The following is a 27,789-nucleotide window of genomic DNA, read 5'->3' on the forward strand; positions in this document are numbered from 1 at the left end:
TTATATTTCAAAAAGGTAGAGAGTCCACAGAGTGGTAGAATGAAAAGGGAGGTAATCTCATACTAGATGTATTCGCAAAACACTATTTCTTCTTCCAATATCAGTTCCCTCCAGGGAAAATCACTGGCATTTAAAATAAATCATCTGTGAATGAAAACCTTATTTTATATGAAATGATACACAGGCCTTGACAGACACCAAACTGCATGTACTCTGCTCTCTCTGCACTTGACATGTGAGAAGCCAGAAGAAACTCTGTATCATTTAGGATGACTCTAAGAGCCGTCTATTAAAGTCCTCTTTCGAAGACACAGTAAACACATACTATATAAGTAGTATATTATGTGTCTTCCTTTCATGTAAAGCATTAAGTTAGGAAGGACATTAGGGGTCATGTAGTTCACAGCCCTGCAAAATGCAACAACTGTTTTTATCATCAAAAATGGTCAGCCGGTAGTCTTCATTTCTAGCTATGGAAGCTCTATTTTAAAACAAATCCAAAAAATAAAATAAAATAAATCCAATAGTTGCACAAGCCCCCTTTGATTTTATTTGAATTGGATGCCACGTTTTGCACAACGCTGTGTGTACCTGCTATGTTAATGGAATACTTATGGGAAGAAATGAGACCATTGAAACCCAAAGCCCCGGTCTATGGGCAGAGAAGAATCCGGTACCCATGGCAGGGAGGGGGATGGTGGGCCAGGGGGCTTCATGTTCTTCCTGAGGCTGAGTTCATGATCCAGCTCACACCATCTACTGTATTCAAATGCTGACCATAGTAGTCTCAACCCCAATGTGAAATTCACTGCCCTTTCAAGAAGTCTTTGGTGCACCCCTGTCATCCTGACTGACAGGTTTAGAGGAGGCCTCCTCAGCCTCAGGAAGAACATGAAAACCCTGACACTTCACGGCTTCTTGATATCCAGGCTGGAGGAAAGAAAAGCATCCCCCCCACCCCCGCCGCCGCCCCCAGCAGACTGAATAGGAAAGGAAACAATGGCAGAACGTCCGGCTGCTCTTGGGGGTCCCTCCCACAACCTGACTCAGCATGGGGACAGTACTGAGGGCTTCTGCCTCTAGCACTTAGCTATTCTCAGCGAAAACAGGAAAAGGAGGGGAGCTTTCTCCTGTTTCCTTATGATGTGGAGAGAGAACTGTGCCCCAGTACGGAACATACAGAAGCCAAAACGAGTTGGGTCAGGCAAAACCCATCCAGTTAGAATCACTGTATTCTCAGCTCTGTGCAGGACGCTTCCCATTGCGTTATGGGGGAGAGGCTGTGTGTGGGGGGGAGGACGGAAGAAAGACTGCTCAAGGCAAAACAACAGCCTCTTTAACCACGCCATCAGATAAAGCTGGGTTCCGGAAGCTAGGTATTTGCTCTGCTGCCCTCCAGGGCTCCATTCGTTTTCGCTCACCCGCCGGGGGCCTCGTCTACGCTCTCCTCCCTACTCAGCCAAGGCATATCTTAGACTTCATCAGAATCAACAACAACGTCAACAAAATCCTTCACTCTCCTGTGTTAAGTGGAAGATACTATTCTTTTAAGAGCAATAGCAACAACAAAAAAGCCATAAACTTTTATAGAAAATAAGAATATAAGTTAACAAGAGTCTTTGCTCTCAAGAGAGCACTACATTATCCTCTGCCAACTTCTTACTAAGGTTACGGATGGGATGGAAAGCTGATGATTTATTGTATGCCGTAAAGAATATTGCTTTTGGGAGCTGTTTTAACCTGGGCTCCATATTCTCTTCCAAAATAAAAAGGAAACTTTAAATTGGATTTCTGACACCGGCTGAGTATTTTCAGTCTAAAAACATCGGAGTAGATTAATTTCAAAATGGGGCACCATAAGCATGAGATGGCTTCTGAGAGGCGACTGGCAGCGCCGTGGACGAACACCCCCGAGACCCCAGACCCTTCCCTGAGCGCCCCCTTGCTCCCCTCTGAAGACGGAGCTTCCCTCGGGGCTGGCAGGAGAGCGGCCCTCTGAAATCCCTGCCAGGCTGGGAAATGTTGGCCTTCTGCTGGCCTCCATCCTGGTACCACCAAACCGTTGATATTTTCCGTACAATACATTCCCATGGCCCCAAATCTCAAAGTTAGAGAAAGGATGCCCATCAGAGGCCATCCACATTACTGGCTTCTGACACATTCCTTGAAAGACACTGCAGGCATATACAAACACGTACATGGTCACCTCCTCTGAGACTCAAGACCCGCAGCCGTTCCTGATTATGTAATTCTTCTTCTTCTCACGATTTGCTATGTTCTTGCTTCTCCTGAAGTCCTGGTCACGTCCCCACATTCACTGAGTATGGCGGCATCTACGTTTCAGTATCTGTCCTCACCTCCTGCTGCCATCACCCTGAATGATGCCAGAGTCCATGTAGACAGCAGGGCGAATACCCTTCATCTGAGGTCCTTTGACTCATCTCTTTGGTGACCCCACTCCAGCAGCCCCTTCTATGTCCGAAATCTTAAAGGCACCGTGCACCCTGTGGCCATGACCTCTATAATCTCATATGCTCCTGAGCTCTTGCTGCTCTCTCTCTGTCTTTAACCTCAGTGAGCCCTCCAGACACTCAATACCTCCACGTCCCCCCAAGTTATCGGCCTTCTACTGATCTTAGAGGCCTCGTAGTCCATCACTTCCAGTCCTCTCTTATCAGTACTCCCTCACCACCTAGCTGTTCCTCAGCCCTCACACTGCCAAAGTCCTCTGGAGCAATCCCATCATTCTTCAACATCTGGATTTCTGCTGGAGGAAAATCACACACCCAGCACACCATGTTGCCTTTCTTTCTTATATCTCCACACCCCTCACCTCTAGTTACCTGTCCGTCCAACCTCTAAAAGATGTTTGAGTCTCTTTACCATCTTAAAAGTATCTTCCTGATTGAAACCTCCTCTCTAGGTATCTTTTGTTTAAATTTGCATCCATTCACACTCAAGCTTTTTGAAATAATAGCTTACACTTGGTGTTGACTGCAATTCTGGTCCATCTTTCATCCCATGGCAGCCTGGTTCTTGTTCCAATGAAAACACTCTTATTAATATTTTTAATAGCTTTTGAATTTCCAAAGCCAATGCACCCTTTCCATAGCCTTTGTTTTACCTGACACCTTTCTAACATTTAACGTTGTGGATGATGCCCTCCATAATCATCGCTTCCCTTGGCTTTTTGGTATTATGCTCTGGTGTTCTCCTTTTACTTCTCCACGTTACTTCTTCTCTGGATTCCTGTCTTTTAATGTCTTTTTAAATGTTAGTGTTTTCCAGGATTCTGATACTTGATACTTGATACCTGGTTAAACTCACTGAATTTCGGGATGTCAGCAGTAATATGTATATGGATGATACCTAACTCCATATGCCAGGCCAAGAAATCTTTGCTGAGAATTAGATCATTTTGCCACATTCCCTCTGGCCCCCCCGCCCCCCGCCCCCATGGATGTCCCATAAGCTCTTCAAACTCATCATGTCCAAAATGGTACTCATCAATATTCCCACAAAACCTGCTCATTGTCCTTTGTCCCCTTTCCTAGAAAGATACAATCACCTTCACTTGTTGTATATCATATACCTCGGTGTCATGCTGAAATATGCTCCAATTAGTCACTAAATTCTTCAGATCATAATTGCTTAATCCTTCAAAACCATGTCTTCTACCCCAAGTTTTAAGTCAGAAGTCCATCACATCTCTTGTGGATTTCTATGATAGCTCCCTAACTAGTCTGTCTCTATTCATATCCAACTGCAATCTAACCTCCACTGGTCTGTCATATTGGTCGCCAAAAGTAAAATCAAAACAAAAATTGCTCCCCCACCCATGCAACTTCCAAGCCCAAATCCCTCAGAGGTTCTCAATAGCTTGTTGTCCTTTGATGAGTACATCAAAACCTTTAGTATCTGGTTCCCTCTTCCTCTCCTCCACGATTTCCAGCGAGTCGCTCTTATTAAGCCTCTGGGCTCTCAGAATTATTCCGTGCTTTATCAGCCCTTTTAAATTTGCCGAGGCCACTCCCTTTGCTTGGAAAGTTCCCCCAACCCTTTCCCTTTAGCTAACTCTGCCTTATCGTTTAGAACACAAATGAAATCACTTCCTTTGAGAAGCACTATTAGTTCTGATCCGTAGATGCTGCCTCCTCTGTGTTCCCAGAGTATAGAAAGACTTACAGTGTACTTTTCATTAATTTTCATGCGTCCACAGGAGCTAATATGGTTCCTGGAACATATCAGGCTCTCCATAAAGACTTGAAAAATGACTGAGTTCCAAAGGCATGATGTGACACTTGTCCTTATCAAATTCTTAATGAAGATCTATTATCTATGAAGCGGGAATTTGATTAGTAACTTTAAAGAACATATTTTCAAGTGGCCAACTCACTTTTAAGCTATTTTTATTCATAAAGGTGGCATAAAGTTAGATGTTGGCTTATGGGTTAATAATTATTTCTATTCGCAAACATTTCTAAATGTGTGACAACTAAAGGTTCTATAAAGTCACTTTCTTGGCAGCAAGACCACTGTTGACATTTGGTTTTATCTCTAAAAGTGTTTTTCTTCTTAGTAAGTTATTGAGGTATTGCCCTTAACATGAATGCTCTGAAGGTGGGGTAGTGGGTGACTAATTCAACTATTTCAAGGCCATGTGAAAAGAATATTTTCTCTATATTTCTGTCCTTTGATATCAGAACTACTCCTTCAGGAGCTTTTAGTATTGAAATTCAAGATATTGCAAAGGTTCCCATAGATGTAACTCTGGGTCAAGGTCTTTTTGAAAATTTATTCACTACACATAATTGGTTTCTTTTAGGGCAAAAAAAATATAGATTCAGGTAGCAATAAAATATTGAGACAAAACGATAACTGGTTTTCAAAATAATGTTAATTCTGGAACTTGAGAACTCTAAAATTGAAATGTTGCGAAAAGGCAAGATCATTTCACAAAACAGGAAACACTGATATTAAAAAGTACAAAAAGTCTTAAGAATTTAAAAGGAGAGTTTCCCTGCCATAGGTGATCATGTTTCATCAATCTGAAAGAAATGGAACAAAAATGGCTGTGCTAATTATAGACACTATACATTTCAGAGGAATTAAATTATTTACCTGACAAAGGTCCTTCGGTAACTTTCGCTAACTTGTATAATGTACATGGATAGGTTCCTTGTAGGGGGAAGGGTACAGTGGATTTCAGACATTCTTTATACAGAAATGTTACTATTACATCGGATATAAAACATCTGAAACTTGGAAGAACACAGACATTAGTGAAATCACCTCTAAATATCAATCATTGATGCCAAGTCACTATTACAAGGTATCGTATGGAATATGGAATAAATGGGTCTTTATAAAACGTTGTTCTGACTTTTTTGGTATCACTGAATCTAGAATTGTATCTGCTCTCCCTGAAATTTTAAAGGAGAGAGTTCCACTGCAAAATACAGCAAGTGATAACAAGCTATGGAGGGAACTGGTAACTGTTGAGATATTTCAAAGGCACCGAGACACAAGAGCGCTACTATTTGAAACTAGGAATCAATTGTTGGTGTGTGCGGTGCATTTGGCAAAATGGGAATCCGATTACCAAATCATTTTGTGAGTAGTTTTGTATAAGATGGTGACAAACTTGTGGGAATTCAGGAAGAGCTGATTGATGAACAGACTGAGGAAAATGATTTTCAAGACAAGATTATAAAAACTAAATATACTGTTCATTGACAAAGGAATTAAGTACTTGAAGTACACGATGTATAAAATTTTTCAGAGTTACTTAGGGGGATATGACACAAATTTCCAAGAATTCAAAATACATCACCACGAAGGGAAAGAATTTTTACAATGTTCCCTGGGGGCAATAACTAGCAGTCAGGGCATGAAATTGAATAACACAAAATGTAGGCTCCGTATCTACAAAGTTTTCCCAATAGTGATATCTATTAAATTGTGGAATGGCCTCACAGTGGAAATAGTGGAAAAGCCATCGTGTAAGTCATTTCACACCAGAGTAGACAAGTATTCAAAGATACACCTTTGGAAAGAAATCCACCCAACTGCTGTGATGGACAGTAAAATGAATGACCCGCTCGGGCTACCCATTTGTGCTTCTGGAAGTGTTACGTATCTTTTGCTGAGCATCTGTCTTCTATGTGAACATATTCCTAACCCAGCTTTCATTTTATGTTTATAATTTCAATCTCTTTTGATTTTATTTTTCTAAAAGGCCTCTAGTTTGTAAACCCTTTGGTTTGCTTGGATTATAGTTTATGAAAATCACACTTATAAGTTACTATCCTGAGCTTGCTATAAGGAAACTGCTTGGAGGAAAAAGCAATAAACCAGTTAGAATTTTAATCCACTTTACAATGTACTTGGAAGTACATACATCTAGTCATAAACTCATTGCCTTTGAAAGCTGATGAGAGAGCAGTAATGAATTTTATTTTATTTATTGATGTCAATCCGGTAGTAGAATCTTCTCTTTTAGCCATTTATGAATATGTCACTTTTTCATGTTTTATTAAACTCCAATCCTTTTGCTTATGGGCATTTATTAACTAATCTTCTCTTATATGACAATTTATGGGGAATGGATAGGCAATGGATTAAAAACAAGAGATATTTGGTACCTCTGACACATTGAAAATAGCTGCTTAATCATTTATGCTAACCTCAGTTATATTACATACATATTTATACCTCATAAAATCCTTGGCTACGTAAAATTTTGTTGTAAATTTCAAACATTTGCCAAAGGAACGAGAACCTAACACTTTATCTTTGTTTCAATATTCCATCTCATGTGTAAGATCCATTTAAACCTATTAAGGAATTCTCCCACCATAAAGCTGTTTCTTACTTCACAGATATTAGAGCAGCAAAGAACCCTTGAGTTGTAATGCTTACCACACCCCCAGGTTCTTAGTTACATCAGTTTCAGATGTACTGCCCACTTTGGGAATACTCACGGCGTGAAAATATGGCATAAAGCATGCTCACAGTAAAGAGGGTCATACAAATGAGGAAATGGTGAAAGGAGGTTGTGGTTTGTGCAAATCTCCCCAACTTTCTCTTACTTCACAAAACCCCTCCCCTTCTTGCCTTTTTGTTTAAGTCCTAACAGGTCTTCTGTTCCCATTTCTCCTCAAAGCCCTGTCTCTAAAATACTCCAGGAAATCACAAGGGTCACTTTGGGCAATAAAAGGTGTAGAAAAGGCTTAGAGTAGAATTTCTGAAACCCAGCAGTATTGACAGTTTGAGCTGGATAATTTTTTGCTGGGGTCGGGAAAGGAGGTGACCTGTACATTGTAGAATATTGACCAGCGTTCCTGGTCTCCACCTACTAGATGCCAGTGGATTCCCCCCACTGCCCTGTCAGTTGTGACAACCAAGAATGTTCCCAGACGTTGTCTAACATCTCAGGGTGGGGGCGGGGGGAGAGATCACCCCTGGTTGAGAACCACTGCTAGAGCAAGGGGGCAAGCGTGGGAGGAGCCACTGGATAAACTCATCTTTTGGTTCTTCCTCCTGACACCTCCGGGGTTCTGTGGAGAAGGCCACTGCAAGAGGGCTGGGCTGGGACTGGTTATCAAAAACAGGAGCCGATGATACCCAGGCCGCATGGCCTTAGGGAATGAGATTGTGAAGCTCAGTTTTTGAAAACTCAACAACAGGTATCGATAGGCTAATGCAAAGCCTCCCCTGGGAGAGGCACCCCAGACCCCTTTCTAAGAATGTCCTAGTGATAGGTTCACATCTGATTCTCTGAACCAATGACAGCAGGTGAAATGGATGGTGCAAATATTTCAACAGTTCAAGACATACAGATCTAGAGTGAGAAGTCTGCTGTCTAGCGGCATAAACATGGGCATACTTCATTGATTCCACGGACTGCACGTGACCTGGGGATGCCTACGGAGAACCTGAAAGGCTGCTTCCAGTTTTTGTCTGTGTGGCTTCAGTGAACAGGCCAATGTCAGAAGAAATTGTCACAAAAGTCTGGCAATAGGGGCACCTGGGTGACTCAGTCGGTTAAGCGGCTGCCTTCGGCTCGGGTCATGATCCCAGGGTCCTGGGATCGAGCCCCGCATCAGGCTCCCTGCTCAGTGGAGAGTCTGCTTCTCCCTCTCTCTCTGCCTGCCTCTCTGCCTACTTGTGCTCTCTATCTCTCTGTCAAAATAAATAAATAACCCATGCTTTAGTTTAAAAAAAAAAAAAAAAAAAGTCTGGCAATAACAGTTCACTCACTGGAATATACACCGTGAGTGTCAACAATGTGCACGGAGCTTTGCCAAGGCACAGAAATCAATAAAACAGGACCCTGGCCTTTGTGAAAGTTCAGGGTTAGCTTAACGTGTAAAAACAAGTGTCGCTCATTGGAACAATACAGTCTTGGAAGACTCACTGGAAGAATACAGAATGGGAGTCTTGTGTAGGCAGGAGGAAGGGTCACTTCCGACGGGGGAGGGAGAAGAGGCCCAACGAAGAGGTGGCTCTTGGAAAGGAGTTTTGAAAGATCCGAAGTAGGCGACAGTCCTGCACACCCACTATGTGCCGTCCTCTGCCAACAGCACATTCTATCTGTGGTGTTGACAGTCGGGCACTCACCGTGAGCCCTCAATGAGAGGGCTCAGGCCTGGGGAGCTGGAAGTCTCACTGAGAGCCCCCAAATCTGAGCAGAAGCAGAGTCTGCATTCAAATTCTAGAGCCTTCTCTAAGCAAAAGAAGCCTCATTAACTTGCAGAGGCTGTGAACACACCACAACTATTCTTGGCAATCTCCAATACACAGTGTGGCTGCAGACCCAGGGACAGATCAGCCAGGCTACAGCTAAGGGACAGAAAAGATCTGTTGTTCTGTTAGCATTTGGATGTTGTCACAGATAATGGGCAGCCACCGAAAGGTTTAAAGCAGAGGAGTGGCGTATTTATTTGGATTTGAGACTCAGAAAGGTCTCTTAGGCTGATGTGAGGAAGAAAGAAGGGATTCAGTGACAATCCTACAGGCAGAGAAACAAGGAAGGGAAGAGATTATGGCAGACTTAGGCAGAGTGATAGAAAAAAAAGGAAAAAAAAGGGGGGGGCTTATAGAGAAAGAGATTAAGGAGTTAGGGAGGTAAAAAGGGAGTTGCATTTTTCCAAGTACAAAGAGAAAAGACAATGCCTGCACTCTCATTCAGTGTTTTCTTCTGCTGCCCAGCCCACACCAGGATAGAATGGGGACTCCAAATGGCGGGACACGAGAGTTCTGTGAGAGGTGCTCCCTTCTCCTGAGGTACCACCACCTCCAGCAATGGAGGAAATGCCGTCCAGCCCTGAAGTGACTGCACAGCACTATTCTGCACCTCCTTCATAATCTTTGTTCCATCCTCACTGATGATACTGTTAAGTGTTGTTTTAATTTCTCTTCAAAAGCTGGACCGGGGCCCTGGAATCCTCCAACGTACCAAGCACACAGCAGGTTCTCCATGATTACTTGTCGGACCAGCCACTTCGAAGCCCTCTTGGCAGTTAGAGTATCTGAGTATACATAGATGCATCAGATAACATGCTCATTACTTTGCTGCATTTTGGTATTTTTCATTCAAATATACCACGTCTAGAAATGAAGCTTAGTGGCAGTCCTCCTCCACCTAGAAAATCAGGGCAGGGCTGGGAGGACCAATTATCACTTATTATGTATTTGAGGATAATGGGATATATTCTGTATAGAAATTTTTCTTTTCCTTTAAACGTGTGATTGCCAAAGGCCACCAGTCTAAATAAGATGAGGATGGAGCCATTCAAACCTGAAATGTGTCAAGAAGCAGGTTTATAGAAATTAAAGCAGAGGTTATACGATCATGAGAACAGGGGAAAAGAAGGCCAATACTATATATACAAACAACAACAAGCTCCCAGCTCTCCACAGCCTAGGAGATGGTGGGGGGATGGGGCTGCTGCAGGTGCCCTCCCAAAACATTATCATAAAATGTCTCATTCTCATTGCTAACACCTGAGCAAACAAAGAGGCACTGTTAAATCTATTTTCTCTGTCACAACAAAAATTTTTTAAATAGCAAAATAGAAGAAATGTTCTCTTAACTGAAGGTCAGAGCAATGGTGTCTTCAAAATGAAATCCGGTTTACTGACAGAAAAAAATGGGCAAGGAACGGGGATGGTGTTTATAAGGTACGGGAGCTGCTTTGTTTTCTTTCTCATGAACATATCACAACTTGAACACTGTCTTTTAAAGTGGCCCCTTTCCTAAGGCCTCCACACAGAAAATTAACTAACGGAAGATATGAACTAGCACGCTGTTTAATTTGAAGGTAGTGTGGAACTAAGAAAACTCATTAATCAAGAGGTCTCTTTTTATGGGGCTTAAATATATTGACATTGGTGCGAAGTGTGGAATTCAGTGACAGAACGCTATAGCCTATGGAGCCGCTTAATGGAATTAAGAAGCACACTCGGTAGTTTGTTACAATATCTCAAAACGACGTGGTGCATTTACATTTTACAAAGTGCTTTCCCATATCTTATCTCATTTCATCCTACTATGTGCTAGGCACATAGTAAGTGTTCAGAGTGTTTTCCAGGAACTTACTGAACATTAATTCATTTAGGAACATTCACTAACACGTGCCCCTCCAATAAGTGATGCAGGGTAACAGACACAATTTAATGAAGGCTTGTCATTGTCTTTGAAGTGTTCCTAGTCCCGTGATGACATGAAATGTCCACACACAACGTAAGTGTTGTAAAACAGCTCTGGTGAACTCAGTGCTATGAAAGTGGTGAAAGGAGCGGCAAACGCGGACTTAGGGATGGCATCGTCAGAGAAGAGGGTGGATTCTGAAGCTTGGCTTCTAGATTAAGCATTCTTATCAAAGGAAATAGTTCTTAATGGGGCAGCACATCAGGATCAGCTGAGGAGCTTTGATAAATAAGCGTTTTGCACACCCTTTCCCTGAGATTCTGATTCAGTAAGTCGGGGAAAGTTCTGAGCACCTATATTTAAAAAAAAAAAAAATCTTTAGGTGGTTCTAATGCAAACACTTGATTAAGAGTCATTTTCTTCGAACTGGGATGCTTCATGCTGTCTAAATTATGCTCTACGTGTTTAAGTCTAAAATGCCTTAGGTTGATTTTCTTCCTTTTAGCTTTAGGATTTATCACTTTTAAATGCAAGTAACTTGGGATGGGTAAGGCTTTAAGCTGATAACTTTAAGTTATCAGTCAGTGACTCATTTTGATCCCTCGGCGTGGACTGAGGATTCCCCCCTCTTCCTTGGGTCTGTTACTGCTCCTTCTGTGACTCATATCCTGACCACCTTCTCTTTCCAAAGACATAGTTACTTTCTCTGTTCTTCCCTCCCACAGCCTCTTCTTTTTCATTTCAGTCATTGCTTATCACATCATGTCTGCTTAACCTGACTGTCTTGAGGGCAGGTTTCCCACCTTATTTGCATCCCCAGGACCCAGCCTGAACCCTGACATAGAGATGGAGATCCACAAGAATGCATGTAGAATAAATGAGTGATCGAATTAATCAGAGAAGTAATTTAAGCCTGGCCTACATGAGAGATCTGCTAGTGGTTTTGATCTGTGAGGAAAGAACCTTTTGGGCCGAGGTGAGATGAGTGGGAGTCAGGGTTGTAGATGATTTCAAAAGGAAACTGGGGACACAAAAAACAAGATCTTTGTCATTCTGCCTACAAGTGGGCTTTTGAAATAACCATTTTATTTTCATATTGATGATAGCATATATTTTTGTTACACAAGGGAGGCTCTTACAAAAGGCACAGAAGAAAATGGATTGTTTACAGTTGTTTTTTGTAACTAATTAAATAAAAAATTAGGCACTAGCCTGAAATGTGAATTTAGAGCTCTGCCTTTATAACTGTGTTTTTCCTTCAGAAATGATTTTTTGGTTAAGACTTTGCATTTATAAATATTTTGTAACAATTAAAAAAAAAAAAACTTTCCTATCCAGGTTATCCTCAGGGCTAAATGAAGTAAGTTTCTATTACAAATTCATATTTCTTTCTTGTCTGTTCTAGAGATATTTATTGTAGAGATTAAAACACTAGGTGGTTCAAGGTCTTTTTCTCCTTGTAAAAATAGCCAGTTTTAGCATTTCAGCATTTAGCATTTAGCATTCTTCCCCCCGAAATGTTGCCAGAAGATCCCATTGAGTACTTGTGGCCTATCTTTGAGCCAAAGGAATATTTTAGGGGCTATCTGCACACTGTTTTGTAGAATTAGGTGATGTCACAGCAGTGACATCAGGACTTTTCAAATCCAAATATACTACTAAAATTAGAATTTTTATATTGAATGTATATTTCAAGATATTTTCATGAACAGTTCAAAAGGGACGAAGGTGTGGATCTAAGATAGCCTAATGAAGAAGAGCCATTAAGGGTTTTTGGCTTACGTCCCAAATCTGACTCAGGGTGTACGCAGGTTTCCAGCTAGGCACCGGAATCACACTACATAACTGCTCCTAGGGCTGACCTGTCAGGCCGATGATCTCCCCAGCGTTCGTCTGGTTTAACATGCTGTACACACTCAGTTGCAGTGTCCCCCAGATTCGTATCTTGCAACCTAACCCCCAGTGTGATGGTACTGGGGCCTGTGGGAGGTGATTCAGTCACAAATGTGATTAGTGCCTTATCAAAGAGGCTCCAGAGAGCTCTTACCTCTCCTGCCATGTGAGGTTATAGCAAAAAGACAGCCAACTATGAACCAGGAAGTGGGCCCTCAACAGACACCAAATTTGCCTTGAACTTGGACTTCCTAGCCTCCAAGACTGTGAAAAACAACTTTTAAGTCATCCAGGCTATGGTATTCCATTACAGCGGTGCAGACAGAAGACCTCTTAACCTTGGACCACTTAATTTCATTATAACCCTCCAAAGATATTTTTAGTAATAGGTCCATCTGTTGTACACAAACTGTACATCCAACCCAGACACCCTACAGGTAATCCTTGAGCAGCTTTATGATACAGGTGGAGCCTTCCCATTTTGCACATGAAGAAACAGCCGCTTGGGCAGTCTAAATGTGCATCCTAGGTCTCACGGATAATACACAGATGTGAACTTGAGTGTTTCTGATTCATATATCCTCTGTCCTGTACGGAAAGCCTCAAAAAACCAAAGGAATGGCTTTGGAGTGTCTTAAAAACCTGGAAAGCTCTGGAGGCCTTGGGAAAGACCCTGAGAGTGACAGAATATCAGGACCCCAAAGACCACTTTTCCATTGTAAGAAGCCCTGAGTCTTCCAGGCTGCAGATTTTCTTCATGAGAAATAGAGGACCCGAACCATGTCTGCTACGATGTCCCAGTTACACAGTCGAGGTAAGAACGGCTGAGGTCAGGCTGCTACTGATGCAATTATATGCTCCGTGAGGCTGACAAGACAGACTTCACAATCAGAATACCGGCTTCCACGCCACAGTCCCCCTGATCTCTGACCCCAACAATGGCCCCCACTCTTCCATCCTCACGTCCAGCCCTCCAATGCCCAGTGAGTCCTAGACCAAAACAGCTAAGGCCCACTGGTATGTTGGTATGACTGCAAATCTCTCAGGTCTTAAGTCTGGAAAAAAACAGGCAATGGGCTGTTAGTACATCTTCTCTTTATGCATCTCTGGGGATTGTTTCTTATTGTTTTTACTCCAAACTATGAGATGCATCATAGGAGCTCAATGAATACGTGTTGGTTCAGCTCAGTTAAACATCTTGAGACCTACTTAGAACAATACCCTGTGACACACCTTCTGGAACAAGCCACTCCCTACCCTCAAGGAGAGACAGTGAGATGTGTACGAAGGTTTTTATGAATTAAAAAAAAGACTGGAAAGAAAGACATCAAAATATTCACAGAGGTTATATTTGCACCCAACTACTAGTGGTTTTTTCTTTTTTCTTTATTACTATTCTATATATTTCCCAAAGTATCTGGGATATGTGTTCATTATTTTTTCTTTGAAAAACTGTAATGTTGATAAAGACCAACAAGCTGGGAGGAGGGAGTGGAGGGAAATGAGCTAAGGACAGGTAATAGTTTTGACATTGAATATGCTTTGACCGGAGAGGGCTTGGATTTTTGAGGACAGGTATAGATATAGAAATGAAAATAAAATAGCAGGGATGAGAGGCAGAAAATCCTGAGGTAGTTGGGTCATCAGGGAATAGTGCTGTTTTGTCTGGAATGAAGAATGTATAGGGAAAAGAGAATGTTTTCTCTTTCTCCCAAGCTAGAATGTTAGCTTGGGATCAGAACAAGGAAGGCTCTCAGTACTGGAGTGAGGTGTCTGGACATAGGTTCATAGGAAATTGGAAGTCATTCACAAGTTTCAGCTGGAAAGTGATTTGGTCCCAGCTCTCCTTTAGCAGGCAGTTATGTTCTGGACAGACTGAAGGTAAGGGAGACAGGAGGTAGAGAGATTAATCAGGAAGGGATCAGCAGGACCCAGCCAAGAAGCAATGATTACTTATTTATTCATATACCTCTCTCTTCCAGAGGTGGCTCCATGCCTTTTTAATCTCTTTTTGATTTTTTTTTTTTTTTTTTTTTGCCTGCCTGCCTCCAATTTTCAATTGCAAAATAAGGAAAGAGTCACTTGGAATCTGTAGCTCAATATTTTCACAGGTGACAGAAGCAATGTTGAATGGAGATCGGCCTTAATGGGTCACATTCTCACTGATAAAGGGGACATTAAGGGCAGGTATTTTCAAGACGAGATGAGTCCTGTCTATATGATTAATTTCTAATTCCTTTGTTTAGCTGAGAGAGGAGACTGGCATTGCCCTGAAGTTCTCGGGACCTTCAACTTCCCAAAGTGGCTGATCTCTACAGAGAGGGAGCAGGTCAACCAGCTCTCCTTAGAACCAGAGCTGGGTGGGATTGAGTTCCCAAGGACTGTCACCAAAGATGATTGAAAAACACAAGCATAAATCAGTGTGGGCTTGGACCCTTCACGGAGCACACTGCTCTCTGTTTGCTCTTCTGGAGGGGAAACACTTCTGTCTGTATTCCTGCCTCAGTTCACAGATACGGAGTCATCCACAAACATTTTTGGTCTCCTTCATCACAAATGCCTTCCCTTTATCACTTCTTCTACCCTCCTATGCTTCCTCCACCACATCCCCTTTCCCCATTTCTCTCTTGGGCTGCCTGCATTTGACTCCAACCATCAGGAGGGTCTCAGCTCCCCTCCATTTCCTGGCCCATCTGCTGCGCACTGGTGCGCTTGGAGTCTGCTGTCCTTACCGGCTGTCCTGCCTGTTTGTGACTACTGGGACCAGACCTACGATCTTCCGTGCAGGGGGAGGGGCATGTAAGTGTACCCCAGTCTCTTCTCTGGACCCCAGACTCCTCGAAAGAAGCCCTGGGTGTGAATCTGCATCTCAGGAGTAGCACACGCGCCTCTGGCTTTGGGTCCCCAACAAGTTCTCTAGTTTTACAAGAGAGTCTTGGGCTTTGGCATTTCTTAGAACACCATGAATAAAGCTGCTGCTTTGGTGATTTTTTTGGCTTCTTGTCTCTGTTTTCTACTGGCTAGAATAAAAGAAGCGTAGTAAGTGGTGGCAATTGTAACCTCCAAGGTTTTGAGAGAACTCATCAGGATATTCTGAAATGCCCCCGTTTTTTCACCTTTGTGCCTTTATTTAGGCAATTCCCTTTTCCTGGGGTGATTCCCTGTCTCAGTCCAATGGTGGGGGACAGAATATGTGACCCCAAGATATGTCACTTTGGCATAAAGAGTATTTTGAGCTGAGGGCAACTGAGAAGAAGAGACACAACTTCTGCCCTCCGCTATCTGCCTAGAAGCAGAATATAAATTTGTAAAGGGCTCCCCACTCCCCTCTCTACCAGAAAGGGCAGAAGTGAATCACCAGAGACAACTCTAGACCCTTACCAGCCTGAAGGCACCAGAGAAACCTACGGAACAAACCTGACTAACTGGCCCTTAGCTTCCATTAGCCCCCCGCCCCCATATTTACCTTCCCACAGTTTGCTACCCTGCAAACTCAAAGTCCCTTTCCTTTGTCTTGTCACTTCTCTGAAAATGTATTGTTCTTTCTGTCAAGATGGAATATAAACTCCAGTTCCAACTGCCCCTCCTTTCTGTGTGCCCCCCAATGTCCCACACACATTTCTTCACTGCGAAGCCCAATGGTTTATAATCGTGTGCCTTTCTCCAGCACAGGACTATCATTTTCTTATTATCCACATTAAGTTCTTATTTATTTATTAGTGAACATTAGGTAGAGATATTTTTTACTGAGGTTTGCTTCATAGCTTTTTAAGAAAGAAATAGGGCTCTGTTTTAGGCATATCTTAAATATGCAAGCCTTTTCTAATATAGTTGAATAGCTTTTTCCTTCATTTTTCTTTTTTCTCCAGCTACCAAAATATTAGTGCATTGAAGAGCAGTTATAGACAGAAAGTTATAGGTCTGTAAAGAGGCACAGTCATTTAGAGTCACTACAACTTTCCGGGTCTCAAGGACGAAAGTTTACTCATAGTGTGGCCACATAATCACACCCTAGATAAACAGGATGCTGGACTGTCCAAGTGTCATTAAACTCCCTCTCAAAGCTGGAGATGTGTTTACTCAGCACACGTGAAGTCATCTGCTCATGTGATGAGCACATGGGGGTCACGAGCAAAACGAATTACAGTGGTAAAGTAGTATTTCAGACACCGTTGGAAATGACGAGTCAACGTGGAAGAAAACATTCCCAGAGTCAGATAACGCCCACCGACAGTATGTGTGGGGCTCGGAGCTGCATCTATGGACCCAAAGGACATCGTGGATGAGAGGTGGGGGGTTCCCTGAGATTTTATGCATGATTTTAGATAGATTTCCTTTTCCCTGGAGGGTCCACAGCTTTTGTATCTCATGGATAGCATCTATGTGTGAGCTCTGTGACCACAGGCAAACTCATAACCGCTCTGGGTTTACGGTCTCATTTGTCAAGCTACATAGCCTGTGTTCATTGCCTCATTTGTAAAATAAGAAGGTTGGCCTCGGCACTAGATCTCGAAGATGTTGCAACTCTGTTCTATGTTCTTCTTGAAACCAGTCTTCATGCAGTGCATGGTTCAGTAGCAGACTGATTACTTACAGCATGGCAGGGCCTGAATTAAACACCTCATAGGTTCAATCATCACGGTAACCCAAGTGGGTGGATGCTATTATCCTCCTCCTTCTCATCTGTGCCAAATTAGCAGTTTCTAGGAGGGCAGGGACTTTGTTTTCTTCCCTACTCTCAATCCAGATGTGGCCTAGTGCACGGCATGTAGAAGATGCTCAGTGAAAAGCCTGCTGAATAATGCACTGAGGCCAAAGTATGACAGCAAAAATGCAGAATTCAGGAGGGCCAGATAGTATCATGGGAGTGCATTCCACCTCACTTTTTCGTCTCCTCCTATTCCCTTAATCTTTCTTTTTTTTTAATTTACCTGCTCCTCTTCTGCTCCCCACCCCCAGCTGCTCCCCAGCTCAACTTCTCCTTTATTCCCTTCACCCACAATTTGTTTCTGGACCTCACCATACCCCTTGAGAGATTATCCTTTGCTCCAAGATTCTACTAAATTTTGCTCCTCAGTCTCTTGTGAATTCTATTAAAGTTTTCATCATGTGCTCAGGTTTTAGGAAAGCAATCTGATTAAAATAATGAATTCACTTCAAAATGTTCAACGTAATTAGTGAAATTTTAGGACGTTTGTAAAATTTCAAATAAGAACATTTATCTACCCGCGCCTACAAGATGGCGCAACAATGAGACTCTGTCCGTAAGACTGTGCGTTTCAACCCACATCCACTGAAGCAACTACTAGCCTTCCCAATCTGGCAGCCCACTGCAGGGACACTTGCCTAGGGCTTTCAGAGCATGCATCTGTCCCTCCCGCTCAGCTCCCCTCCTGTTTGTTTAAGATTTATTTATTTGAGAGAGAGCGAGCTCCCTTGCACATGTTGGGGGGAGGGACGGAGGGAGAAGGAGAGAATCTCAAGCAGATTCCCCACTGAGCACAGAGCCCAATGATCCCACGACCCTCAAATCATGAGCCGAGCCGAAATCAAGAGTCTGATGCTTAACCAACTGAGCCACCCAGGCGTCCCCGCTCCCCTCCTGTTTGGCCCTGACTGTGCCCCTCGTCTTCTCTCTGACCCACACTTTGTTTGAAGCCTTGTTGAGACTTTCTTCATATCTGCACTTAGCTGACTGTCTAAGTGCTGGAACCCTTGAGAGGCAAAGTAGGATGGGCTGAGATGAAGACACGGAATCTCCTTTCTCATCTTGGCTGAGACGAGTTAGGTGCTGTCCTCCCTCCCAGCAGCCTGAATCCCAAGGCACCAAGAGAATTATTGCTGTCAAGGGAAAGGTCTTCTCTTTCCTGTTTCAGGGTCTTAGGATTTGCTGTTCCTTTTGCTCATGGCTCCTCATGTGTGTTTCCTGCCCATCTTCCAGGTCTCAGTGCAAACTTCACATCCACGGATCTTCCTTGACACTCCAGCTGGACTGGGCTCCTGTCCTCATCACTGCCCATCACAGTGCTCACTCACCTTCTTTCCTGCTTTTATTGAACTTCAAATAGTTTGTAAATATGTACTCACTTCCCTATTTACTTATGTGTTTATTGTCTGTACCTTCCACTATCATGCAAGATCCCAAGGGCAGAGACTCTGCCTGTGTTTTTCACTGCTGTGTCTCCAGGGAGCTGCACTGAGCCAGGCCCAGCTCTCCGTAGGCACTTAACGAACAACATCAGAGTCTATATAGCTCCCAAGCCTCCAGGAGGGTATATTTATAAGGAAAAAACTGATGGAGACAGCTACTGTGTGATCACCACCCTGACCTTGACCGTCCTTGGCTCTATATACACAGTCTGACTGTGTGGCCAGAGTTCCAATACATGTTCAGAATATCCAACAATTTTTTATCTGACTGTGCAAATTAAGACTTTCCACACATTTTACAAAGAAAGTGAATGAGGTTCTTCACTCTCCAGCTTTGTCTGAGAATTCAGCTTCGGGGAATAAGGATGAATTGCCCACACCATTAGTTTGTTTTTGCTCAACCAACTGGTAAGTTTTAGTTGAAAAAAATTAGAATCTGCAAAAGTTGTTGGAATTGAGAATCCTATCTTATTCAACTCCTTTGTTTTATTCCTCCTTTTTCTTCTCTTCCTTCTCTTCTTCTTTCCTTTCTCCCTTTCCTTCTTCTAAAACCATGATTCAATCCAGAGTTTCAATATCAATGGAAATCGTAACTTCACCACTTAAAATTAATTCAAACTACAGAGATATATAGTTACGCAGCTGGTCTGATAAAATTGCTTTTTAATTGTTTATAAGAGGTACTAGCAAATTTCAAGTTATGAAATAACCTACAATTTGTTAATAAAAAACAAAGTTTTTGAATAGCTTTGAATGACTTAATGTTTTTGTTTTTGAATTTTAAAAAATGTACCTTACATTAAACACATGTGCACACACACAAACAAAAGTTCTCATGTTTGTTACAATGTACTGTAAGATGTTTCTACCTTGGTTGGGAGGAAGGGATTATGGTTAGATGTGTATATATATATATATGTGCATACCCCTCACTGACACCAGGGCTGTTTGTATAGGACTGAGGAGTTCACTTGTCACCTGATATGTTAATAATAATACCAATGATAATAAGAATAGTAGATATTTAAGTAATTAATAAGTTCTAGGCAGTTTACAAAAGTTCTCTAATCTAATGCCTGCAACTACTTAATGTCTGGCAGTATTACCATTATTTTATGGATGAAGAAACTGCAGTGAGCCGTAGACCTGAAATTCATACCCATGGTTGTTGACTTCTCTGAAAAGCATCCACTGGGAGCCTTGTATTTGGATACATTTCCAATAACCTACTTAATGGTCTTCAAAAACAGATTCCTGACAACCCATCCATTCATTCCCCAACAAACTGGATTTGAGGTGGGAGAGCCTCATTTATTTAGACAATCACATCTTGCTAACAAGTATTTGAAAATAATTGTGCCCTCTGAAGTTTACCTATTCTCAGTAGAGTAAAAGTTAAGGAAAGAATGCTGAGGAGGACTGCAAAAAATGAAATTAGGCAGTTCTATTGAATCATATTTTATCAGGATAGAGTCAACTCATTAAATACACTAGCTAGCCATGTAGAAGGCATGTGTAGAATACCCACAGGAATACAGTTGTCCTACCCTTGAATAGTTCATTACCATTGTTGAAAATAAGACAACAGGCTTAAAATGGAGTAACTTATGCTAAGCTCCATGTTACCAAACTGAGACTTAATTACAGTGTTGGCTATCCCAGAAATGGAATCTTAAACCAGTCGGTCAGGAATCTCCTGATCAACACTAGTTATACAATCTGCCTGATAGACCCCTGCTATCTTCCAAGGAAAAGTAACCTTGCAGTAATGAACTCAGTTTTTTGCCTAGTATAACTTCCTTATTCCTGCTGCCTTCTGCCATAAAAGTCTTTCTGTTTGCACACCTCCTCCGAGCCCCTTCCTGTCTGCTAGATTGGACACTACGTGATGAGTGAATCATTGAATAAAGCCAACAAAATCTGTAAAATTTACTCAGTTGAACTTTTTTTTGATACCATTAATCTGAAGCGACAGATATGTACACAATTAGTGATGGTAAATGCAGGATCATTAACGCCATTATTTATTGACCACTAAGTATGTGTTACCATCTAAAAACCACACACCAACTCCAATTATTATCCTCCTTTTACAGATGTAAAAGCAAAGGGTAAGAAACTTGTTTAATATCAGACCATTAGTAAGTAGGGAAACCTTATTCAACCCAAAGGGAGCTTTATGGCAAAACTGGTCCCATGAGGCCACACAGCCTTCTCTGAAAGAGACTGTGACAGGTGCTGTAGAAAAAGGTGGAAGGTCAAATTCCAAGCTTATCAAACACAATTGTAGTACATGAATCATTCCTAACGAAAAATAAGTGATCCTGATGTTAACCATTAGTTACAGCCCCAGAGAACATCCCTGTACACCCGGAGGGCCACTGAGGTATGAGGAAGAAAGATGTTCCATGGGAAGCAGAGATGTGAAAAGGAAGAGAAGAGAAGGGAGGTGGTCATGATCTATCGAGATGGCTATGTGCCATCTTCCCAGCGAACTCTGACTCCTCAGGAACTACTCTCAGGCTCAAACGTCCCTGGAACCTACCATGCCTGAAGGTAGGGTTTGCAAAATCCTTAGAAGAAGTTTTCTGGGTCAGCGTAACATTGTAAAAATAATAATTTAGATAACACTTAGAGAGGGTTTGCTATTTTTAATCCCCCTGTCTCCATATTAGCTTATAGTTGGCCAACTTTAGGCTTTAAGCCCAGTCTCTGCAGAGTCTGTTATAAACACTGCTTTGAAGTCTCTGCAAGTACAACTTAAACACAAATAAAATGATCTTCCCAATACACTGCTTCAGCCATAGTGATCTTCTATCCCTGTTGAGCAAGAATCAAATGGAAGTTTTATCAAAAGCCACAGAGATCTACAGTCTATACACACCTGAAGGGTACGCTCACTCTACCTCTGGGGATTCAGCCACCAAAGTATTTTGGCTCTAGGTGGTCACATTTAGTGCCAGAAGCTTTTAGGAGCAGAAAAGGAGCCCGGAGCTATTCTTAGTGAATGCAGACCAAGAGGTCAGCAGGGAAATACGCAAAGAAGTGATCATTATCGTCATTCCTAAAACCCACAACTGAGTGTCCTGGTGGAGGTGAATGAGTAAGAGCGGGGAAGGACGCCAGTTTCCATGCTGACTACAGAGGCTGTTCAATAGGCCACTTACCACTGGCTAGTAAATGAGTGAGGAGCCTACACCATAACCCCAAACACCTCCAACAGGAGAATTCATTCTTCCCTAAATCCATACCTGTACTGTCTTTTCTACCAAAAAAACAAAAAAGGAATTATTTTGCCTTAGAGACACTGTATTAGAGTTAGGGTATTTCTAACTGACTTACGGACCATTCGATGTAGTTGTAACCGAAGTTCTACAAAAAGTATATCCATTAGCAGGAATAGTGCTTGGTATTTTAAGGGAAAAAAGGTCCTTCACTAAGCCTATCCATCATCATTCCAACATGCCAAGCCTGCTTTGTCCATGAACAGCAGAGAAGAGATGCACCGCTGGACACATAAAAGAAAGAAATGTAGAAATCAAAGGGTCACACTTCAATTCTAATGCTGAGCAGCACTGTGTGTTTGCAATAATGTAAATCTTGCTTGATGGATTATTTTCAAATTAAAACTGGAATCAGTGTCACCTCATGCTATTTTTTCATTTATTCTGATGTAGAATTCACTTAGTATTTAGTAACTCACTATAATGTAAAAAACAAAACAAAACAAAACAAAAAACAACCACCCACATCAGCTATAAAAAGCAAGGTTTTTTTCCATTCAAAATTTAACATAAGAGGGGAGCAAAACCACAGATCGACTCCATTCATAGCGCTGTGTTCTATTTTGATATCCATACTTTGAAAAGGGCCAGAGTCAAGTTGAATGGGAATAAAATGTGTTCGTAGGAAAACAAAAGGCATCATGCTATGAACATGAAGGACTCATGGATATCTAAGACAGCAAATAGGTAAAATTATCCCAGTGTCTCCTGGAGCTTAACTCATTATTCATTGTTCTCACTCCCCATGGCTCTGTGACTGATTGTCATCCCCACCAGATCATAAACTCCAGGGGTTCAAGGACCCTGTCTGTCCTGCCCACCTTTGTAGCCACGACACCTATCGGAGCGTTTGACAACGAGCAGGAACTTTCTAGTGTCTTATTAATGACTGCGTGAGTAAAGCAGACACCTGACGGCGTGTGACCGGAATTAACGACGATGTAGATTTTGACTCAATAAGAGGCTGAGCAATTTCCCCCAGTCAGAACCACTTAGAGTTGGGGATGGCGGCTGGTGTGTTGTAGGAGAGGTGAGATCACACATGAGCACGAGTGCAGCAAATAGAATGCAACTCTGGGGTCCGGACTGAGGCTTTATGATCTTCAAGAGGCTTGTTACCTCTGAGGCTCTATGATCATAACATAGACCCTTCCCCAGTCTGGATCAGAATTTAAACTAAAATCATTTAGACTCTTCTCTGGGGTTGGAATTACATAGACAATTTTTGAACCAAAGATGGTCAACTCTCAATTACCTTTTTTTTTTTGGCTGTACATTTATCCTATTTTAGCTGAATCAAAGGTAATACTGCTTTACTATCAACTATTTTACTTTTTCTAATTACCATGCTTCCTTTCAAAAGGTGTGGACCCAAGGGTTGACTTAATCGATCCACAATGGTGTTCCTTACGGAAAAAAGCTTTACCGTGTTGACTGTAGGGTAGGAACACAGCATACCACCGAGAATTAATAAAGTTCACCCTCACACCACTGCATTTAATCACAGAAAATATCTCCATACTTCATGAAACCAGTGTCTGCTTTTAATCACAGGGTGGTTTAGGCTACTTACCACAAAAGAATAATAAATCTTGAATCCAGGTTTAGCCACAAAGTAGTCATCAGACTTGAATGTTATTTTAATTTGGTTTGTTCTTGATGTTATCCTTGGAGGAACCTCCTTGTGTCCACACCACCGTCCTCTAATTATGGTACTGGTTTCAGATACATCTTCAACTTCCACAAAATCATACCTAGTTTCAATTTGACATAAATAAATGTATTTTGATTACAGGAGACTTTGAAATTCATACTTCTACTCAGAAATTAAAACTAACATATGTGACTTCTCATGACCTACTAACTAAAATGAGGATTAAAGCCCATTGAAATTTTGAAAGGAAACCTAGTTTTTTGGATTAAGTTTTTCAAATTCAAACTTCAATAATCTGAACGAACCTTGTGCACGTTTAGCCATGAGTATTCCCAAATCATCAGTAATCAAAATGGGCCACCTTCTGAGCATATGGCTCGTAAGGGTCTCCCAGGAGAACTAGTAACTATAATCTATTGTCATCTATGGTCCTATTTTTGGAGATATAGCTCTAATTATATGTCCAAATATTTACTATATAAAGTTTTTCAAACAAATTCCCACTTTGAATTAACTCACCACATGCAGTGCTTCCTTAAGAAAGGACCTGTATCTACATAGCATATAGAATCAGCATCACATTACATCATCCCATTACAGAAAATACATGGTAAAATAAAATAAATCAATATTTTCTCTTTTTGGAAACTGTCTTTTGGAAGGATCATATCATAAAATAGGACAGTTTTCGTAGTAAAAAGCATTATGACTTTGGGGAGGGATGTGCCCTAACCATTACTGGAAGTATCTGGGACGCTTAAACCAGTGTGTGGATATGCTGAAGACCACAGTTTCAGTTCTGACTTCGGGCAGAGAAACACGGAATGCCAAGGTTAAGGACAGGGGACAGTCCCTCTCTGAATGTTCCATATAACCTTTCCATCACGCAGTAGAACATCTTCAGTGACAGTGTACATCTTCTAGGGATCATCTCCCTTATTTTCAGACACCCCAAATCTTGGGACAGTCTACTTGGTGAGCTGAACTACCTGACCTTCAGTTCTGGGCATCAGTCTCTACCTCTCCCCAAAGACACGGGATGCTAAGGTCACAATGCAGAGGATGAACACTTAGGGTGAGGAGTAGCTGCAAGCTCAACACACCGTGGATTTTCTGTCGCGACTGCCAAAAGGAATCAGCGTGAGAAACATCACAGGGGAATGTGAAGGAAACCCACCACAGAGCTCTTACCGAATCGGGCAGGGTAATCTCAGGAGTGGGTGAACTTATCACCCACTTACCCAACTTATCCAATATCCGTATCATGACTACGTTTCGCTGAAGTGACTTACGAGTCCCTTAATTCCTTTGCCTCAGTTTCCTTATGAGCAAAATAAAAGGTTTATACAAACTTACTAGCTGGATATCTCCTGGGTGTTGTGTAAATTAATTACTTAATGTTTTTATGGTGCTTGGAAGGTGAAAAGCACTCACAAAGAATCATTATTCAAGCAATAAAATATTACAGTGTAAACATCAAGGAGGCTTTGGAACAGATGGTAGGAAATCAATTGCATTTCATTTTATACACAGTATGTGTAAATCATAGTTACTGCACAAAGCATGAGTATACTTGAAACTTTGTTAATAACACCATAGGTCACCTTCACTTTTTTTTTTTTTTTTTTTTTGAAAACACAACATCAGTGTAATTTTTACTCTGGATGAAGTCAAGAGAGCATCACTTTAATTCTTCGGGAGGGTCTGAGGCTCTGATGTGTCTCCTTCCCACCTTCCTCTCCCCTTTCCCACATCATACTTCTCTGCCTGCCTCCGTAAATTTGGAGAAGCAACTGGATTTTGATGAAGGGCCCTGAAAGGAAACCACTCTAGCGTCTTCTATTTTCAAGGCCTGGGTGCTGAAAGAGCTACTTCCCTACCAGGAACAAAATCCCAGCTCAGCAGCAGAGACCTGACTTCCCGCCTGGGTCATCATCACCTCCTACAGTCTCCAAAAAAAAAAAAAGTCTCCCACCATCTTTTTTTCCAGCACAGAAAATGAGTTCTCCCTTTCAAGGTTGAAAAGACACGAGATCTGCTGGAGTTTGTTCTCTTTGTAAATATTAACGGGCTCTTCTGCCTGTATTTGTCTCTGATTTCTGCCATTACCCTCTGTGGTCCTAGAAAGTAATCGTCACTGCTGTTATTCTTGAAAACAACAGCCACATAAGAAAAGCTGTCAGCATGATAAACATGCAACAAAGGACAGCCAGATTTGAGGTACCCTCTTTTCCGGAGCCAGAGGTAAATAATGCTGCCAAAAGGATTTCGCCGTTGGGCAGGGCGTCGGCAACGGAGAAGGAGTGCATGCGGTGAGGTGCAGGAAGGAATCAAAACCCTCGCCAGCCTCGCGCGTGCTAATTAGGTGAATATGATGCTGGGCGCAGACCATTCAAGGAACAACCAGGACTTTCTCTGATAAATACGCTTGGAAGGGAGAAGATTCTCAGGCACGGTTTTCGTCGACCTCTGACCCAGGACGGACAGGAAATAGACCGTGCGGGGCTCCCAGAGCCCGGGGCTGACAGATGAGAGGCCTGAGGTTTCAGGGTACGGCCGGGACCCGGGCCTCGCCATCACCCCCTCCCAGCGCACGGGGGGCGATCAGGACTATGCACCAGGGACGGCTGCCTGGCTGAGTTCCCGAAGCTGGGCAGAGGGGAGCCGGGCGCAGGCTTGCACCAGAGCCACCGACGTGTCTACAGGTGACGTGGGACCCTGGATGCATCTACCTGCTCACAAAGGCTGCTCGGGGCCTGGCCGGAGCGGGGCCTCCGGGGGCCCCCTTCTCTGGCAGTTGTGGGCCTGCATTTCCGGGAGAGGCACCAGGTGAGCAGGCCCTCTGCAGAGGCCGTCGGCACTCCAGTGTGTTCCACCCGCCAGGACAGACAGACGCAAACGCTTTCTGGGAAAAGGAGGGGGACGACAGACCTCGGGTAGGTCCTCGGGGCCTCCCCCAAGGTAAGTCTGGTGTGATGCCTTAAACCCATCTCTTCTTCACCTTGGAAGTGTGCCCCTGAAAGGGATTCTCCCCACTTACCTACAGATATCATTTTCGGCTTCCTCCAAGCCAAACTGGTGGTCGAAGGTGAGCTGTATCCTGGTTTTCTCCCGGGACTGGAGCCGCCATGTCAGGAGCAGGTTCCTGGGGTAGCTGTTGGGGAAGCGAGGACTCTGCACGTGGCCGTGTCCTGTCACCTGGATGGTCTCGTCTCTCCGGTACAAGTCTGTGAGGTGATTGCTCTCTGTTAGTAGTCACAACTGGTAGAAATTAGTATGTTGCTCCAGTTACAAGAAAGCAAACACAGAACAGTTTAAAAACATCACATGTTAAAGCACGTCTCCTGATTTTTGTCTAACAGCAGAAGGCCAAACAGCAGCCTTCCGGTTAAACAAGTAACATCCACATTCCTTCTGTGACCCCCCCACCTCCCCGGCTGCTGCAGACCCACACTACCTGCAAGATATTTTGTACTTGGAGAGCTCCTTAACATAATTTGTGACAAGGAAAATGAACAGTTATCTCAGAACTCGGGTTCATTCAGATCAATATGAAAATAAGTAAATAATTTCAAATAGTTCCTCCTTCCATGTAATATAAAAAAAAAAATTTTTTTTTTTTCTTTTTCTCTTTACCCTGACAGCGTGACGGCATGGCCTCAGTGATGAGCACAGGTCGGACTCAATAAATATCGTTGCAAGAATGGACAAGTGAACGAAACACATAAAAGAATCTCACGGTGCTTAGTGACCACTTATTTGTAATTCAAACAACATTTCCCAGTGGTTTCTCCATCATAAAAATCATTATTTCTTTGCCTTCATTTTTGGTGACTTAAAGGCCCGATTCTTTTTGTTGTTGTTTATTTATTAGAGAGAGAGCATGAGAAGGGGGAGAGGTAGAGAGAGGAGGAGAAGCTGACTCCAAGCTGAGAAGGGAGCCGGACGTGGGGCTTGATCCCAGGACTCTGGGATCACGACCAGAGCCGAAGGCAGACGACTGGGCCACCCAGGCACCCTTAAAGGCCTCATTCTTATTCTATTTTCTGTGTGTTGTATCATAAAGAACTTGTCTGGTCTTTGTCCTGGGTTCCTAGCAGGGAAGGCTATCCCCTTAGAATTTCCCAGGTTACTGAAGGGTCTTTGTTATTCAT

The 27,789-nt window shown here is 42.6% G+C and overlaps 1 protein-coding gene across 4 annotated transcripts in view; it reads right to left on the reverse strand.

Annotated features, from left to right (window-relative positions):
* Positions 1-27,789, reverse strand: part of PDGFD (platelet derived growth factor D) — a 221,751-nt gene that overhangs the window by 48,113 nt on the left and 145,849 nt on the right. For 2 of the 4 annotated variants that reach the window (XM_035008814.1, XM_035008816.1), the window contains exons 2-3: positions 26,676-26,862; positions 23,555-23,735 (exon numbers count right to left, since the gene is read on the reverse strand). In XM_035008814.1, the coding sequence (XP_034864705.1) occupies positions 23,555-23,735; positions 26,676-26,862 (368 nt within the window). Of the gene's footprint in view, positions 1-23,554; positions 23,736-26,675; positions 26,881-27,789 lie in introns of all 4 variants that reach the window. The other 2 variants (XM_035008813.1, XM_035008815.1) reach the window with 1 other exon arrangement.

Source organism: Mirounga leonina, unplaced genomic scaffold (assembly GCF_011800145.1).
Source record: "Mirounga leonina isolate KUSES-001 unplaced genomic scaffold, KU_Mleo_1.0 Mir_153, whole genome shotgun sequence".
NCBI classification, from domain to species: Eukaryota; Metazoa; Chordata; class Mammalia; order Carnivora; family Phocidae; genus Mirounga; species Mirounga leonina.